This window comes from Dreissena polymorpha, chromosome 15 (assembly GCF_020536995.1).
Source record: "Dreissena polymorpha isolate Duluth1 chromosome 15, UMN_Dpol_1.0, whole genome shotgun sequence".
NCBI lineage: Eukaryota > Metazoa > Mollusca > Bivalvia > Myida > Dreissenidae > Dreissena > Dreissena polymorpha.
Genome location: NC_068369.1, coordinates 13517038 through 13533412, shown reverse-complemented (window position 1 = coordinate 13533412; position 16375 = coordinate 13517038). Strand labels below are relative to the sequence as shown.

At 35.5% G+C, this 16375-nt stretch overlaps 2 protein-coding genes across 10 annotated transcripts in view; both read right to left on the bottom strand.

Moving 5' to 3' along the window:
- The window catches only part of LOC127859293 (irregular chiasm C-roughest protein-like), a 305644-nt gene that overhangs the window by 180854 nt on the left and 108415 nt on the right, over positions 1-16375 (bottom strand). For 5 of the 9 annotated variants that reach the window (XM_052396541.1, XM_052396544.1, XM_052396545.1 and 2 more), the window contains one exon: positions 12309-12502. The exons of 2 other annotated variants lie outside the window; for them this stretch is intronic. The gene's annotated coding sequence lies outside the window, so the exon portion shown is untranslated. The remainder of the gene's footprint in view (positions 1-12308; positions 12503-16375) is intronic. 2 more of the 9 variants (XM_052396542.1, XM_052396546.1) reach the window with 1 other exon arrangement.
- Positions 5317-8235, bottom strand: LOC127860905 (uncharacterized). Its single transcript, XM_052399213.1, has 6 exons — positions 8221-8235; positions 7856-8025; positions 7120-7356; positions 6754-6811; positions 5890-6049; positions 5317-5430 (listed from the first exon to the last, which is right to left on the bottom strand). The coding sequence occupies exons 1-6, from the start codon at positions 8233-8235 to the stop codon at positions 5411-5413; spliced, it is 660 nt and encodes a 219-aa protein (XP_052255173.1). The 3' UTR covers positions 5317-5410.

Genomic DNA, 16375 nt, shown 5'->3' with positions numbered 1-16375 from the left:
TGTGGTCCCAGATTAGCCTGTGTGGTTTGCACTGGCTAATCAAGGACAAGACTTTATGCCCATGCATTAAGCCCGGTTTTCCTGCTTATATTATTTTAATGCTTTTATCCATGCAGCATCCAAGTCAAGCTCTGCCTTATCCAAGATGAACTTGAATCGTGTGTGTGTGTGAGTGTGACATGATCATGCTGCAGTCACTGCAATTGTTATTATTGATCAGCAACAAGGCATTCTACACCCTGCAGGCGGTCGTATTAATTGTGATCTCAGTTTTGAAGTGCCCTTCCTGTATGTAATTACTCCACTTTTGCGTAAACATGGCAACCAGACATTCTGTCACAATGTCTTCCGCAATTACGTTACATGAGAAAACAAAACATGCAACCATTGTCAGCAAGTAAAAAGATCATTTTTTTTTTAAAGTTCAAAGAAGCATAACTGCATTGTTTTATGCAAACATGATATATTGAAATTACAGAGGGAGGCATAATTTCCCATTGCCATTTTATAAAGAAGTTACAGTCTGCAAAAGCTATATCACTTTAAAAATGCATAATGAATGGTACAGTCCAAACCAGCTATAAAGGACCCAAAGTGGATCCTGAACCTATACGTATGACCTTTACCTTTGAGCAATATACTGTTCCCAAATAGTGAACATCTGTGGCAAGTGGTATACACATTGCAAGATAAATGGTTAAGTTACAGTCCCAACACTCACTGTCCAAGTTTGACCTTTTACCCCTTATTGAGACCTTGACCTTTGAACTTGAGATACACACATTTGCAATCTCACTGAGCCAATTGCACATGCATATCTGGGCCAACACTTAATGCACATACATATCTGGGCCAACACTTAATGCACATACATAACTGGGCCAACACTTAATGCACATACATAACTGGGCCAACACTAAATGCACATACATATCTGGGCCAACACTTTATGCACATGCATATCTGGGCCAACACTTTATGCACATGCATATCTGGGCCAACACTTAATGCACATACATATCTGGGCCAACACTTAATGTACATACATATCTGGGACAACACTTAATGCACATACATATCTGGGACAACACTTAATGCACATGCATATCTGGGACAACACTTAATGCACATGCATATCTGGGACAACACTTAATGCACATACATATCTGGGCCAACACTTAATGCACATGCATATCTGGGACAACACTTAATGCACATACATATCTGGGACAACACTTAATGCACATACATATCTGGGCCAACACTTTATGCACATACATATCTGGGCCAACACTTAATGCACATACATATCTGGGACAACACTTAATGCACATACATATCTGGGACAACACTTAATGCACATACATATCTGGGCCAACACTTAATGCACATACATATCTGGGCCAACACTTAATGCACATGCATATCTGGGACAACACTTAATGCACATACATATCTGGGACAACACTTAATGCACATACATATCTGGGCCAACACTTTATGCACATACATATCTGGGACAACACTTAATGCACATACATATCTGGGACAACACTTAATGCACATACATATCTGGGACAACACTTAATGCACATACATATCTGGGAAAACACTTAATGCACATGCATATCTGGGCCAATACTTTATGCACATACATATCTGGGCCAACACTTTATGCACATACATATCTGGGACAACACTTTATGCACATACATATCTGGGCCAACACTTAATGCACATGCATATCTGGGACAACACTTAATGCACATGCATATCTGGGCCAACACTTAATGCACATACATATCTGGGCCAACACTTTATGCACATACATATCTGGGACAACACTTAATGCACATACATATCTGGGAAAACACTTAATGCACATGCATATCTGGGCCAACACTTTATGCACATACATATCTGGGCCAACACTTTATGCACATACATATCTGGGACAACACTTTATGCACATACATATCTGGGCCAACACTTTATGCACATACATATCTGGGACAACACTTAATGCACATGCATATCTGGGACAACACTTAATGCACATGCATATCTGGGCCAACACTTAATGCACATGCATATCTGGGCCAACACTTAATGCACATACATATCTGGGCCAACACTTAATGCACATACATAACTGGGCCAACACTTAATGCACATACATATCTGGGACAACACTTAATGCACATACATATCTGGGACAACACTTAATGCACATGCATATCTGGGCCAACACTTAATGCACATGCATAACTGGGACAACACTTAATGCACATGCATATCTGGGACAACACTTTATGCACATACATATCTGGGACAACACTTAATGCACATACATATCTGGGCCAACACTTTATGCACATGCATATCTGGGACAACACTTTATGCACATGCATATCTGGGCCAACACTTAATGCACATACATATCTGGGCCAACACTTAATGCACATGCATATCTGGGACAACACTTAATGCACATACATGAGGCCCAGTTTTCTCAGAGCAATACACCAATGAAGAATTACCAAATCTGTGCAAAACCCTTTTTTAGGAAAACATTGCTCACTCACTACTCAGTTCACAGCTATTTTGCATCTCAAGAGTTCACCTTGTTAGAAACAAATCACATCCTATATCCACCATTATTGCAGTTATACCCTGCTCTTATTTTTCCCTGGAGGTGACAAACAATGCATTTGACAAGTGATTATGCAGTGTCCGAAAAATTTCTTATTTTTCAGAAAGCCCACTGGACTACCAATAAAAATATTTGGTAGCCCATAAAATTTACCTACAAAATGGTTAGAGGCAAGTTTTCATCTTTATTTTATTTATTCATTTACATACACATAATACAACAATTAATCTGATGTGACATGTAGTAGACATAACAAATCACTTAGAAACAGTATAACACCGTGACACAATGATTTCATTTAGACGAGTCCAATATCAAATAGTCTTATTATACTGCACTCAGTACACAGTTATAGTTATTGTACACAGCTCAGTACACAGTTATAGTTATTGTACACAGTCAATAGCATTTCTAGTCAGTAGCTGACAATATCTTGTGGCCTGCGAGATGGCGTGTCCCAGGTCCACTGAGAGAGTCCATCCAATTGTAATTCATTTACACAAGTATCCTAGAGTTTATATATTTAAACACATGTGCACATTGATCGAAATTAAATAGCTAATAAATCCAATCACTTAATATTAATCCAGTCACATATCGCATTTCACCTTCAAAACTAATTAAATACATTATAATAAAAAATACAAAATTGGTGCATCTTATATACCACTCGATCAAATAATTAAAGCACTGTTTGTCTCAATTTAAATCAAACTTAACTTAATTATTAACAGTTGCTCCTTTAAAGGGACCGTCAAACACTAATGACGAAAAAAGAAAAATTCTAAAATACCGTATTTTTTACAATAATTAGTTTTTATTCATTAAAATATCACGACTGGTATATTACATTACTTGAAAACAGTTGTTAAGTTTTCATATTTTCAGTACATTCGGTAATAAATTTTACTGGGTACAGGTGGTTAGCTACTAGTTTACTATAAAAAAACGCAAGTAGTTTGATCATCATCGTCACATAGTAAACCCAGGAATGCAAATTGTACATGCGTAGTGAATTGTATATATTTTATATATAAAATGATCAATATACTTGCGTTATTTATAGTGTGTATATCGTTATGTCACCTATTTCCCCGATTTACTTCACATTGCGAGTTTTTATTACCAAATATACTGAAAATATGAACTGTTTTTCAAGTAATGTAATATACCAGTTGTGATACTTTAATCAATTTAAACTAATAATTGTAAAAAAATACGGTATTCTAAAACTTTTCTTTTTTCGTCATTCGTGGTTGGCAGTCCCTCTTATCATTAATTGACAATGCAAACTAATTAGCAGGTGTTAACCTCCTTCACACCAGTGTAATTACTATTCATTTTCTGTGTTGTGACTGTTTTGAAGAATCCGTTGTTTTGAATTTTTTAATTTTCTGTGTCCTTGGATTATTAACGAAATCAAAAACGTTGTCAAACTCATTGTTGCGGTTAACAAAGAATTCCAAATTGCAAAATGACGTTTCATCACGTGCGCAAACTATCCAATCAGCTCTAATAATATTATTAGCAGACAACAAATTTTGATGCTGATTGAATGATTAAAATACGCTGTTACTGTTTACAATCGACATTACCGCAAGTAATGGGTGACTGATAAGATAATTGATAGCACTTTGTTATCAGATTATAATCAATACACAGTGTACAAACACAAGGTCAACATGTTTATTCTATGTATATGATCCAGAATTCGTTGTCCAGGAATTTCTGTTACATCTCAAAATGTTTGGTGTCCAGGATTTTCACAACATGATACTTAAAATAAAATGATGTGAATATTTGTATTGAAATAAGACGGTTGTACTGTGAAATTGTCAAATTCATATTTAAGATGTGTACCCTTATATTATGATGTTTTGTTTTCCCTGAATTTGGAGATGTAACATGGACTCGATGGAATTTTATGCCTTTAATTTTGGAAATAGATGAACAGTTCTAATGAGATTCATTCCTTTCTTGAATTACCAACAACTTCATGTTCCTAGCATAGATTTTCCACTCCAAAGTGCCATGACATTAAAATATGTGCAATTTTAATCGAAGATGTAACTGGACACAAAAATTGAACATTTATTCAATAAAAAACATTAAAATAATCAAAAGTTTTTCCTTTCTTTGATTCCAAATGAAAGACTAGTTACTTAGAAACATTTAAAACGATAGTAGTTCATAATTCTTGATTATAAATGACAATTCTGACATGTTTTTAGAAATCAGAGACTAACATTGGACGACAAAATGACTCTCGTTATCTCGATGTCAAAGAAATCAGACAAATTGCGAAGAGATAACCGAAGTTTATCCTATTTTCACCTTTTCATGTATGTAGTTTAATGCTGATTGAAAGAAATGCTGAAAGCTCCTATATTTCAGCATTAATTCCAACCTGCATTAAACAATGTTAACTAATTGGTTAGCTAATTGGTTAGTTAATTGGTTCACTTTTCAAAATAAAAAACTAAGCACATTACAGAACTTAAAAGGGGCTAAACACCTTCAAAAATTAAACCACAAATCTGATTTTATATCAATATATGAATGACAAGGAATATTAAACTATATTCAGTGCATATTGACCAATCAGATAAACGGATTTTAACTTGAGGGTAATAAAAAAATAATAGCTTTTAAGGAGACAGATAGTAATTAACATATTATTTATTCTGAGATTTTCACAGACTAAAACAACAGCAAACTCTAAACTGCAAACATGGTATTTCTCCCTCTCTCTCTGCTTCACTTGTCTTCCTTGTAACCTGGAAATATAGGATGAGTTACATATTTTTAAAATTCAAAACAAGAAGTCAAAATAAAGTCAAAGACGGGGGAAATGCTTCAAAATCTGAGAAAACAAATGTATGTAGGTAAAGGTTTTGTTTATTATAGTGTCACCCCTATTAAAAGGGTAAGTCAGTCTGGCTTATGAGACACTTCCAACTGATTATACCAAGTACCTCCCAACTTCTATCACTAGGCAAGATGCCAGACGGATTTCAGTCACTAACCATTAATTTAACTAGCTCGCGGCTCAGGAACTGGCCATTTTATAATAAGTCCCAAAAGAAACATTTCCTGGACAAACGCTCCCTCTTGGGCTCGAACCTTCAACCTCCCGGTCCCAAGGCGGACACCTTAACCATTAGGCCACAGTACATTTACAATGTACATGTCACAGTTGATGCATACTTAATGTAACATTAAATACTTCAACTTACTTTCAAATCTGTAAAGTAGCCGACGACCTAGCTTGGACACTTTAGGTGGTTCCAACTTTCTCTGGATATCTGATTCAAGGATGGTATGCCTTATTTCATTCATAACCCATGCATTATCTTTATATTTCTTGAAGAATATGACCCACGGCCATTCATCCACCTAAAATGTAATACATGTTTAGTTGTTAACTATTGAGTTAAAGTTGCTGCTTATATAGTAAAACAAAAGCTTCTATACTATTGTTACTTATAACAAGTAAGGTGTTTCTAGCTTTAAAACAAATGCTTGCTTGATTCAATGGCATGTTTAGCTGCTTCCTATTAAATGCTCACTTCAGTACTTAAGTGTCGTTTATGGTTTGGAACAAGAAATTGTCTCATTAAAAAAACACCTTTATTTGAAATTCTGAATTATCTCCAAAAATCAAATTATAAATTTATTAAATATATACATGTATACAAACATATTAAAAGTTTGCCAGACATTGATTTCAAATTTCAAAGACAGTTCAATATAGTTTCAAACTAGAAAGAAAATGAATTCTTAAAAATAACTGTGAATGACATTAACCCTTTGCAGCATATACCCATCTTTTATGTTACTACTCAATTTAAAAAAAACAGTTCCAATGGTACACATTTCATAGACATAACAAATTTTGTTTTGCATACCACTATATAGATTATACCAGTATAAAGATTAGTAGTGAATAGCATGAAACAAGATCAGCCGGCTGATTCATGCTATCCACACATGGCATTTTCAATTTCATTTTATACTGCAAAGGGTTGAAGTACTTGAAAACAATGGAACAGAAACAATAAACTGGACTAACGATTAACCCCAACAAAATGATTACTCACTACACCAGGAAGAAAACTTCTACCATGTTTGATCAATATGTAATCTCCAGCACAAATCCTATGGTAATGATTTAATACAATATTTATATCTATCACCTTAGTCTATTATTTTTTATTAAGACAAGTACCTTTTCAAACACTCATTAGTTTCTACATGTATCACAGTGATCATTTATACATGAACATACATTTCCTGGGTAAGGGTATTCCAATATTGAGTGTATAGTAACTGCTTACTACAATGCTTAAATTAGGGGAAGAGAGAGAGAGAGACCTGCAAGTTGTCTTGAATTTAAAAACTGGGAAAAAATATATCAGATTAAAATAAACTTCTTAAAGCATAATAAATCTAGTATATAAATGTACCTGATTATCTGTTCAGTATTGGAGCTTGGTGGTTGTCTGGTCACATCATTGAACTTCTTTACAGTTTCATCACTGGGTAACATCTCGACATAGTTACTGGCTGACTGCTTGGTCTGCTTGCTCGCCAACTGCTCGAGTTGGTCACTATCAGAATGCTCTGTCTGGTTTCTGACTGACTGCTCTGACTGGTTGCTGGATGACTGCTCAGTCCAATTCCACAGAGACTGCTCAAGCTCCCTATGGTATAACACATACTTATAAATACATACCTAATACCTTTTTGAATGTTTATGTTTTAAACCAATGTGTATGTATGGTAGAACCACAAACACAGGTAAGTGGAAAGCATCCCACACAGAAGTTCTTACCCCGACTTGGACTCTAACCCACACTGTCAGAGCCCGAGATGATATCTACCATAACCTAAATAACATAACTTAAATATTGTAGCTTTGGTGAAACTAACTATTGAGTATCCGGTTCGAGATCCGGTCGGGTCGAACTTCTTTCCGGCAATGAAAATATGTCACTCACCTACAATTCTTAGATTATGTGAGTATGAAGTCAGCGATATGGAAAGAAGTGGTGTAAGTACTGGTGTGAGAAAGCCAGGAAAGCATGGTAGATGCACTGACCGCCATGATATGACCGAAGCTGTTAAAAAGCGACGTAAACCCCATCACTCGTCACAACACTATTCTATTTTCTTAATTAGAATAGTATTAAAATGATGTACCTGAATGAAGTCATCTGGTCACTGGCTATGTGCTCTGTCTGGTCACTGGCTGGCTGCTTGGTCGGGTCATTGGCAGTCTGGTCACTGGATGGCTGCTCGGTTTGGTCAATGGCCGACTTCTTGGTCTGCTTACACAGAGACTGTTCGAGCTCCCTGTCGTAAAACACATACTTATACATACATAAAACTTATGAACACTGAATATGTCTATGTTTATTTGTTACACTGTTACTTGTGCATCAGACGTAACATGGACATCAATTGCTAGTGTCCAGTTACATCTCTTGGCACAAACATCAGGAAAAACATGTGTTTGTTAAATTCAGATAAAAGAAAAAGCATTGCTGATCAATGTATGAACTTACCTGCACTGCAACCATTTAAAGTACTTATAACACTTTGATGCACATACAACTATTACTTGTGCACATTGAAGATGTAATTTTGACACCAAAACAAAAAAGTCCCTGTAACAAAGACACAACTCATTGCATCAATGTTACATCTTAGAAAGCAAACTCAATTAGAACAGTGTATAGTTAATTTATTGTATGAAATAAATAGGGAAACAACTCAGGATGGAATGGATTAAAAATGTCATGATGATTTTCTTCCCAACAATTAAATGATCAGAAATTGCCTTCTGATAAGACATGGCATGTAACTAGGACACGACGGGTTTCCCAATTAATTGTAGTCCAAGTTACATCCTTTATGTCGAAAATGTAGTCCACGTTACATCTTTTGTTCAAACACTGTATTTGGTTAAACATAACAATTTAAAACATGGAACAGGGTAATCTCTAATTTGTTTCCATCCAGGCACAAGTATGTGGGAAAATATAAGTCGTAGCAGACAACAAAGACGACTAAATGCATTTTCATTCCTAAGATGTAACTTGGACACGACGTCTATTTTGAACATCGCCATTGAATCTTGCAGTTCTGTCGTCCTTTATTCATTTGCATTTTATTTTCGTACCAAAGTCAAATCATAATTCTATTCGAATTACTTTAAAACAATAAAACGATACCTAAGGCATGTCGTTTCACAAAAAAACTCGGATGTTTAAGGCTAGGTTAGGTTATTTCAGACGTAACTCTCTTCACTTACCGAACTCGTGTCGAAGATTCGGCCATGTTGTCAGCTTTTGTGTACACACATTCGTTGAATGCGTTCTACGTCATCAAATAATGTGTGCAGTTATTTTCCGGCGCCTTTGCGCAACCGATATGTGAAAGTAAACAGCGTTATCGTAAAAAAAATGATTTTTCGAGACGTAACATTTTGGACACAAAAGGTCGCCCGATTTTATTTTTAGAAATAGCGGAAATGTAACGTTACCCCCCCAAATTGATTTATTCTGATGATGATTGTAGGTATTTTGAAGGCAACACCGTACCATTGTAAGCACTGATTAGACACAGACTTAAGTGTAAAACTTATATCTCTAAAGACGTAACAAATTGGACTCGAAAATTACGTCTCGAAGGACCAATTTAAAAATCTATTTTTCTTTTAAATGGTTTACAGAGGCTCTTCTATTTTGTAAGCATGCTTTAGGGGTTCCATCTGTTTATTGATTATTTACTTTGTTCAAGACGTAACTCGGCATAAAGATGCAACATTAAACGCGATTTATGCACTATCAAAAAAAATCTAAAAAAATGTCCACATTTTCACCACATTATGTGGATTTTCCCCTGATCGTGGAAAGCTGTAATTACATTTACCAGTGATGATATTCGCCAGTTTAATGCACTTATCCATGAAATAAGAAACTACATGCACAAACAGCAGGAAGTTAAGGTAAAATGTGATTCTTTGAGATGTAACAGAAATTCCTGGACAGTGAATTCTGGATCATATCTTTCAATAAACCGGGCTACCACTCTTATAGATTTTTAGAAGCCCGGCGGGCGTGAGATGGAAAATTTCAGTAGCCTGATAAAAAAAAATTGGGTAGCCCCCGGGCTCCGGGCAATGGATGTGTTGGACACTGGATTATGAAATTTCTTCTTACTGCTGTGGGACATTCATTGTTGACAAAAGCCATTAGAATTACTGCTCATGCAAAAATCCAGAAACATTGTGCATGTTCTGCTATATTAGAGAGCACACAGACATTTTACATATGGATACCAATCAACATTATAAACATTATAAGGTATAGTCAGTAAATATTAGGACTGTTTGTCACACATTTTTGCAGTTTATATTTAAAAGCAGTTATCACATGCATAATACACTGTTTTCACCTTTTTCCATATAATGTGTATTAAATGTGTATTTTGTTTGAAAACTCATCTTAACAATATAGGCTGACAACTTTTTTTAATACAGTGGTATTTCATTCCAGCAAAATCTAATAATTGCTTCCCTAATACAACTTATTCACGAATTAAAAAACATAAACCAATAATTGAGAAAAGATGTGACAAATTAAAAAAAATTAAGTGGTCTGAAAGCTAGGCCACTGAATAAGTTATAACTAGAGCTTTGTCACAGACGTGACGTATACCCCCACATGCCACATTGACACAGACTATTTTGCATGCTGTCTTCACAAAACAAGAGAATCTAATTTATGGCGATTTTTAAGAATTATTATGCCATTATCATTTATGGCCATTTTTGACCTTTGAACTCAAAGTGTGACCTTGACCTTGAAGATATCAACATAATTCTTTCGTGCTACACACCGTCCAATGATGGTAAACAAATGATTTTAAAATGTCACAATGAACTACATAGTTATGGCCCGGACAAGCAGATTTATGGACATTTTTTACCTTTAAACTCAGTGTGACCTTGACCTTGGAGATATCAAGGTAATTCTTTCGTGCTACACACCGTCCAATGATGGTAAACAAATGATTTTAAAATGTCACAATGAACTACATAGTTATGGCCCGTACAAGCAGATTTATGGACATTTTTTACCTTTAAACTCAGTGTGACCTTGACCTTGGAGATATCAACGTAATTCTTTCGGGCGACACACCGTCGCGTATGACATAGTTGTGGCCCAGACAAGCTCATTTATGGCCATGTTTGACCTTTGAACTCAAAGTATAACCTTAACCTTGGAGATATCGATATAATTCTATCGCTCGACACACCGTCCAATGATGGTGAACAAATATGCCAAATGATTTTAAATTCTCACAATGAACGATACAGTTATTGCCCGGACAAGCTCATGTATGGCCATTTTTGACCTTTGAACTCAAAGTGTGACCTTGACCTTGGACATATGGATGTAATTCTTTCACACGACACACCATTTAATTATGGTGAACAAATCTACCAAAAGATTTTAAAATCTCACAATAAATGACAATGGCCCGGACAAGATTTCGGGACAGACCGACAGACCGACAGACAGACCGACAAAGTGACTCCTATATAGCCCCCATTACCAATGGTAATGGGGTTATAATGACAGTAGGCAAATATTAAGGAATGAGGTTTGTTACTCTCAAGGACCTGTCATATCCGAACCAATGCCTTGATAAATGGCGGACACATAATGTGAACAAATATTGAACCACAGTACAGTTCCCTGTGGAGGACATCCCAAACTGCTTTCCCCCTATATAGATTATTGAGATTGTCATGATTGCCATACCTTCATTTGCAGGCCATTTTCATGCAAATCATGTCATGCGTTTTCTTAGAATATGACATGCATGGAATAAGTAGACTGGGCGATGTTGATAATGTGTTTACATTCCTACACAGGGGGCTGCCCTGTGACCAATCACAGTCATTGTCACCAAGGCCCCAAATCAATGTTATCACAGGAACGAGTGTCACCGGGCGACAATTGTCTCGCATAAATGAGCAGAGCGTGCCAGAGCTGGAAGCCTTTTGTGTTTCTGAGCACCAGATAATTCCCTGATAATTCCCTAATGATATTGATTCAATATAGGCCCCAAGAGACTGAACATGCATTTTGAGAAGGACACTTTATTAAATGGCCTTCTAGACAACATACTGTTGCCCCGTATCCTCTCAAAAATTTCATGAACTTTTGTGTACATAAATATTTGTTTTTTTATATACAACTAAGATAATACAATTATAATCACTTGAAGACACACTGCAAGAGTGAGTTGTTGATAACATTACTGTCACAGAACTTCTGAGAAATTGAAATGTTAATCATGTTTCAAAATAAAACTCAATTCATTAGTTATTGTAAGTTGTCCTCATGTGTAGAAGTTTCATCACAGTTACAAAGCTTTTAAAATGACCCCAAAAGCACTTGGAAATTACATTTTCTGGTTTGTTGATTGTATTACTGTCTCTTACAGTGAGTGATTATTAGCTCATTATTGATAAAGATGATGCAGGGCACCAAGGAATGTCCAGAGTGACTCACTGCACAACTAAATAAGCCTTGTTTTGGACAAACCGGCATTCATGCATATGTGTAAAGTGTCTTACCAGATTAGCTTGTGCAGTCTGCAAATAGGGTGAACGCAATTGGTGGACTTGAACACTACCAGATTAGCCTGTGCAGTCTGCAAATAGGGTGAACACATGCAATCGGTAGACTTGAACACTACCAGATTAGCCTGTGCAGTCTGCAAATAGGGTGAACGCAATCGGTGGACTTGAACACTTCGTGCTCAGTTGAGCTAAAAAAGTAAAAGTAATGTCTTTCAATTTATACTTAGACATATTTAGCATTTGTAAGCATTAACGCTACTATCAAAATATACTTCTATTTAGCTTTACTTCAAATTTGATGATTCAGGTTGACAAGACATTCAGATTCAAATCAAATTAAAATTTTCCAAAATATTGTCCCCAATGAGGCTATTGACAAATATTATTGTGAACCTCCAAGAATGTTCAATATTTTATCAGTTAGCATCAACAAAATCTTTGTCTTACGCATAAGAATAATTATTGTTTTTCTTTTAAGCATATGGGTAAAATGTGATACAAGTAGAGCTGCGACGATTCACCAACAGCTCGATTCGATTCGATTTCGATTTCAGATACTCCGATACCGATTTTTTCGATTCGATTCATCTTCAAACCTAGTTTTATCATATATTCATGCTTATGCCTCAAAATTAACATTTCTGTTCAAATATGATTTCAATAAAACACATAAGAAAGAATAGCAAATTAGGACTCAATTTTAATATAAAAACTTCTGATTAGAAGATTGTGTTGATTACACAATAATATAAAAAAATAATCAGAAGAACGTAATTGGAATCAGTTCAATGGTAGTATTATCACTATTATACTTTTACCCAAAACGGCTATAAGCATGTCTACCATTGTGCCATGACAGCATCACCTGTTACCTGTAGGACAAATCACATTCTCTAATAAACTTAACAAAACTCCAACAGAAATATAACTACTTTTCTGGCTGGCGACTTGAGTAGTTGCACTTGTGCGACCTCTTAGTCTTAGTCTTGCTAAATCAACGTTATGTTTGCGTTTGACATATTGCATTAGATTAGTGGTTGAGCCGAACTTAGCGTACGCCACATCCGTGAAGCACAGTTTACACTTTGCTTTATCGGTATAGGGCTACCATCCCGAAACCCAAAATACTGCCACACTTTTGATTTAAGCTTCTTAGGCGCATCTGATAATTTCAATTTGTCGTCAACAACTTGTTCAGCCATTTTGACGCTTTTTCCGAAAGTAGACCATAATGGGCTTATTGATTGGATGACTAAAGTAATAAGCAACCAATCGCGCGCGTCGTAATTACTGGTAAAGATAAAACCTACACCTTCCTGTATCAATAGGCAGAATACAGCGCGCTTTACATATCTATGTATATATATATGTATATATGTTAAAGAATTGAATCGAATTTGGTAGGTTTGGTATCGTAATCGAATCCAAGCATTTCGAATTGATTTTTGATGCATCAGATCGAATCGTTGCAGCTCTAGATACAAGACGATGTAAAAGACTGTATAGTTCCCATGATAATATGTCTTGGTCCATTTGGATCTATAACCTATTGTCAAATTAATGTTGAGTCCAGACAGAACATTACCAACTCCATAAACCATATTTATCAATTTTTGTAAACTTATGTATTTCCGATTCAATGGTTTACTAGACTATTTTAAGAGGTTTTGATGTCCAACCCATGCAGTAATCACCAATATCCCTTTATTGAAGCCACAGTGGGGACACAAATGGTAAAAGGATTGCAAGACATCCATAAACAAATCATGTGGAAAACATTTTATTGAGCCATGATTTTCAATCAGTCACATTGGATGAGCACAGTATCACCTTGCTGTGATACTCAAACATTGCTGGTGAAAGTTGCATGCAGAACAGCAAGCATTATTACAAGTATTATTTGCATGGAAAAGCATGATAGAAGGACACAGACATTATTGTTGCAACTTGGAAGCAAAGTATTATTCATGATTATCAATTGAATAACAATAACACTAAAGATGGTAAATTAATATATTTGTGTTATTTGTCTTTTATGAATTGTTTAAGTTAATTTCCTGAAAGTCAAGTAATGAAACACATTTCCAAATATTTATTTTAAATGAAATATGGTTTGTTAAATATAATGAAATAATGACATTCAGAACCATTGCAAATAGAAGAGGAATGCATTTGCATTATTTAAAATAATTGGCACTTTCAGACAATATAAAACACTACAAAATTGTCACTTCCTTTATAACACTAAATAATTGTCACATGATACACGGATACAAAACACTGCATAATTGTCACATGGTATACAGCAACAGAACACTAAATAATTGTCACATGATATATGGCTACAGAACACTGCAAAATTGTCACATGGTATACAGCTACAGAACCTATATAATTGTCACATGGTATACAGCTACAGAACACTAAATAATTGTCACATGATATATGGCTACAGAACACTGCAAAATTGTCACATGGTATACAGCTACAGAACCTATATAATTGTCACATGGTATACAGCTACAGAACACTAAATAATTGTCACATGATATATGGCTACAGAACACTGCAAAATTGTCACATGGTATACAGCTACAGAACCTATATAATTGTCACATGGTATACAGCAACAGAACACTAAATAATTGTCACATGATATATGGCTACATAACACTGCAAAATTGTCACATGGTATACAGCTACAGAACCTATATAATTGTCACATGGTATACAGCTACAGAACACTAAATAATTGTCACATGATATACGGCTAGAGACCACTAACTAATTGTCACATGGTTAACGGCAACATAACACTAAATAATTGTCACATGGTATATGGCTACAGAACACTAAATAATTGTCACATGGTATACAGCTACAGAACACTAAATAATTGTCAGGTTATACAGCTAGAGACCACTAAGTAATTGTCACATGGTATACAGCTACATAACACTAAATAATTGTCACATGGTATACGGCTAGAGAACACTAAATTATTGTCACATGGTATATGGCTATAGAACACTGCATACTTGTCACATGGTATACGTCTAGAGAACACTAACTGTCACATGTTATACGGCTACAGAACACTAAATAATTGTCACATGTTACACAGCTACAGAACACTTATTAAATGTCACATGGAATATGGCAACAGAACACTGCATACTTGTCACAAGGTATATGCCTTGAGAACACTAAATAACTGTCACATGGTATAAGGCTACAGAACACTAAATAATTGTCACATGGTATATGGCTAGAGTATACTAACTTATTGTCACAATTTTGGTATACTGCTAAAGAATAGTTAATAATTGTTGCATGCAATATGGCTACAGAACACTAAATAATTGTCATATGGTATACAGCAACAGAGCACTCATGCTGTCGTAGATGTCCACACAGTAAATCCTATCAAATAGTGAGGTCAAGACTATTTATGGAGAAAAAAGGCTTCAGTTAATTCCCAGTGATTATATAAATTCCATAATGAAAGTGATCTTCCAATGATCTGTGAAGCCAGAAAAGTGTCCTCGATACATCCCTGTATTAATTCTCATCAATGCCATTCAATCATGCCGGCTCATTTTGATGAAGGGTTCTTTAAGGGTTGAAAAGTTTCCATTGCATCGGGACTTTGATGTTTAGCATTTCACTCTTGCTGGAACTGTTAACATGACAACATGTTTGTTTTCTTGTCAACGCTGACTAACCTTTCTTGACTTTTACAGGGGTTTCGCTGTCGATCGCCATTGGCGCCAAATGGCGCTAAATTTTTAAAAGTGGCTCAAATGTTTTTAAAGTGGCGAATTTCAAAAAATTAAAATCCTATCCGAAAATGTATACTGCGAATCGAAAGCATGCGACCGAGCATTAGCGGCCAGCCTCTGTCAGTTGTAAATATTGATTTACGATGATGTAAGCGACCAACAGTGCAGTGAAATCACTGAAGCGTGTAAGTGTTACAAACGTTGTTTTTACTGCTATTGTCAAGTGTTATGGTGGTTATTATTGGATTAACGGCCCCTTTATGATAATGAGCAATAAAT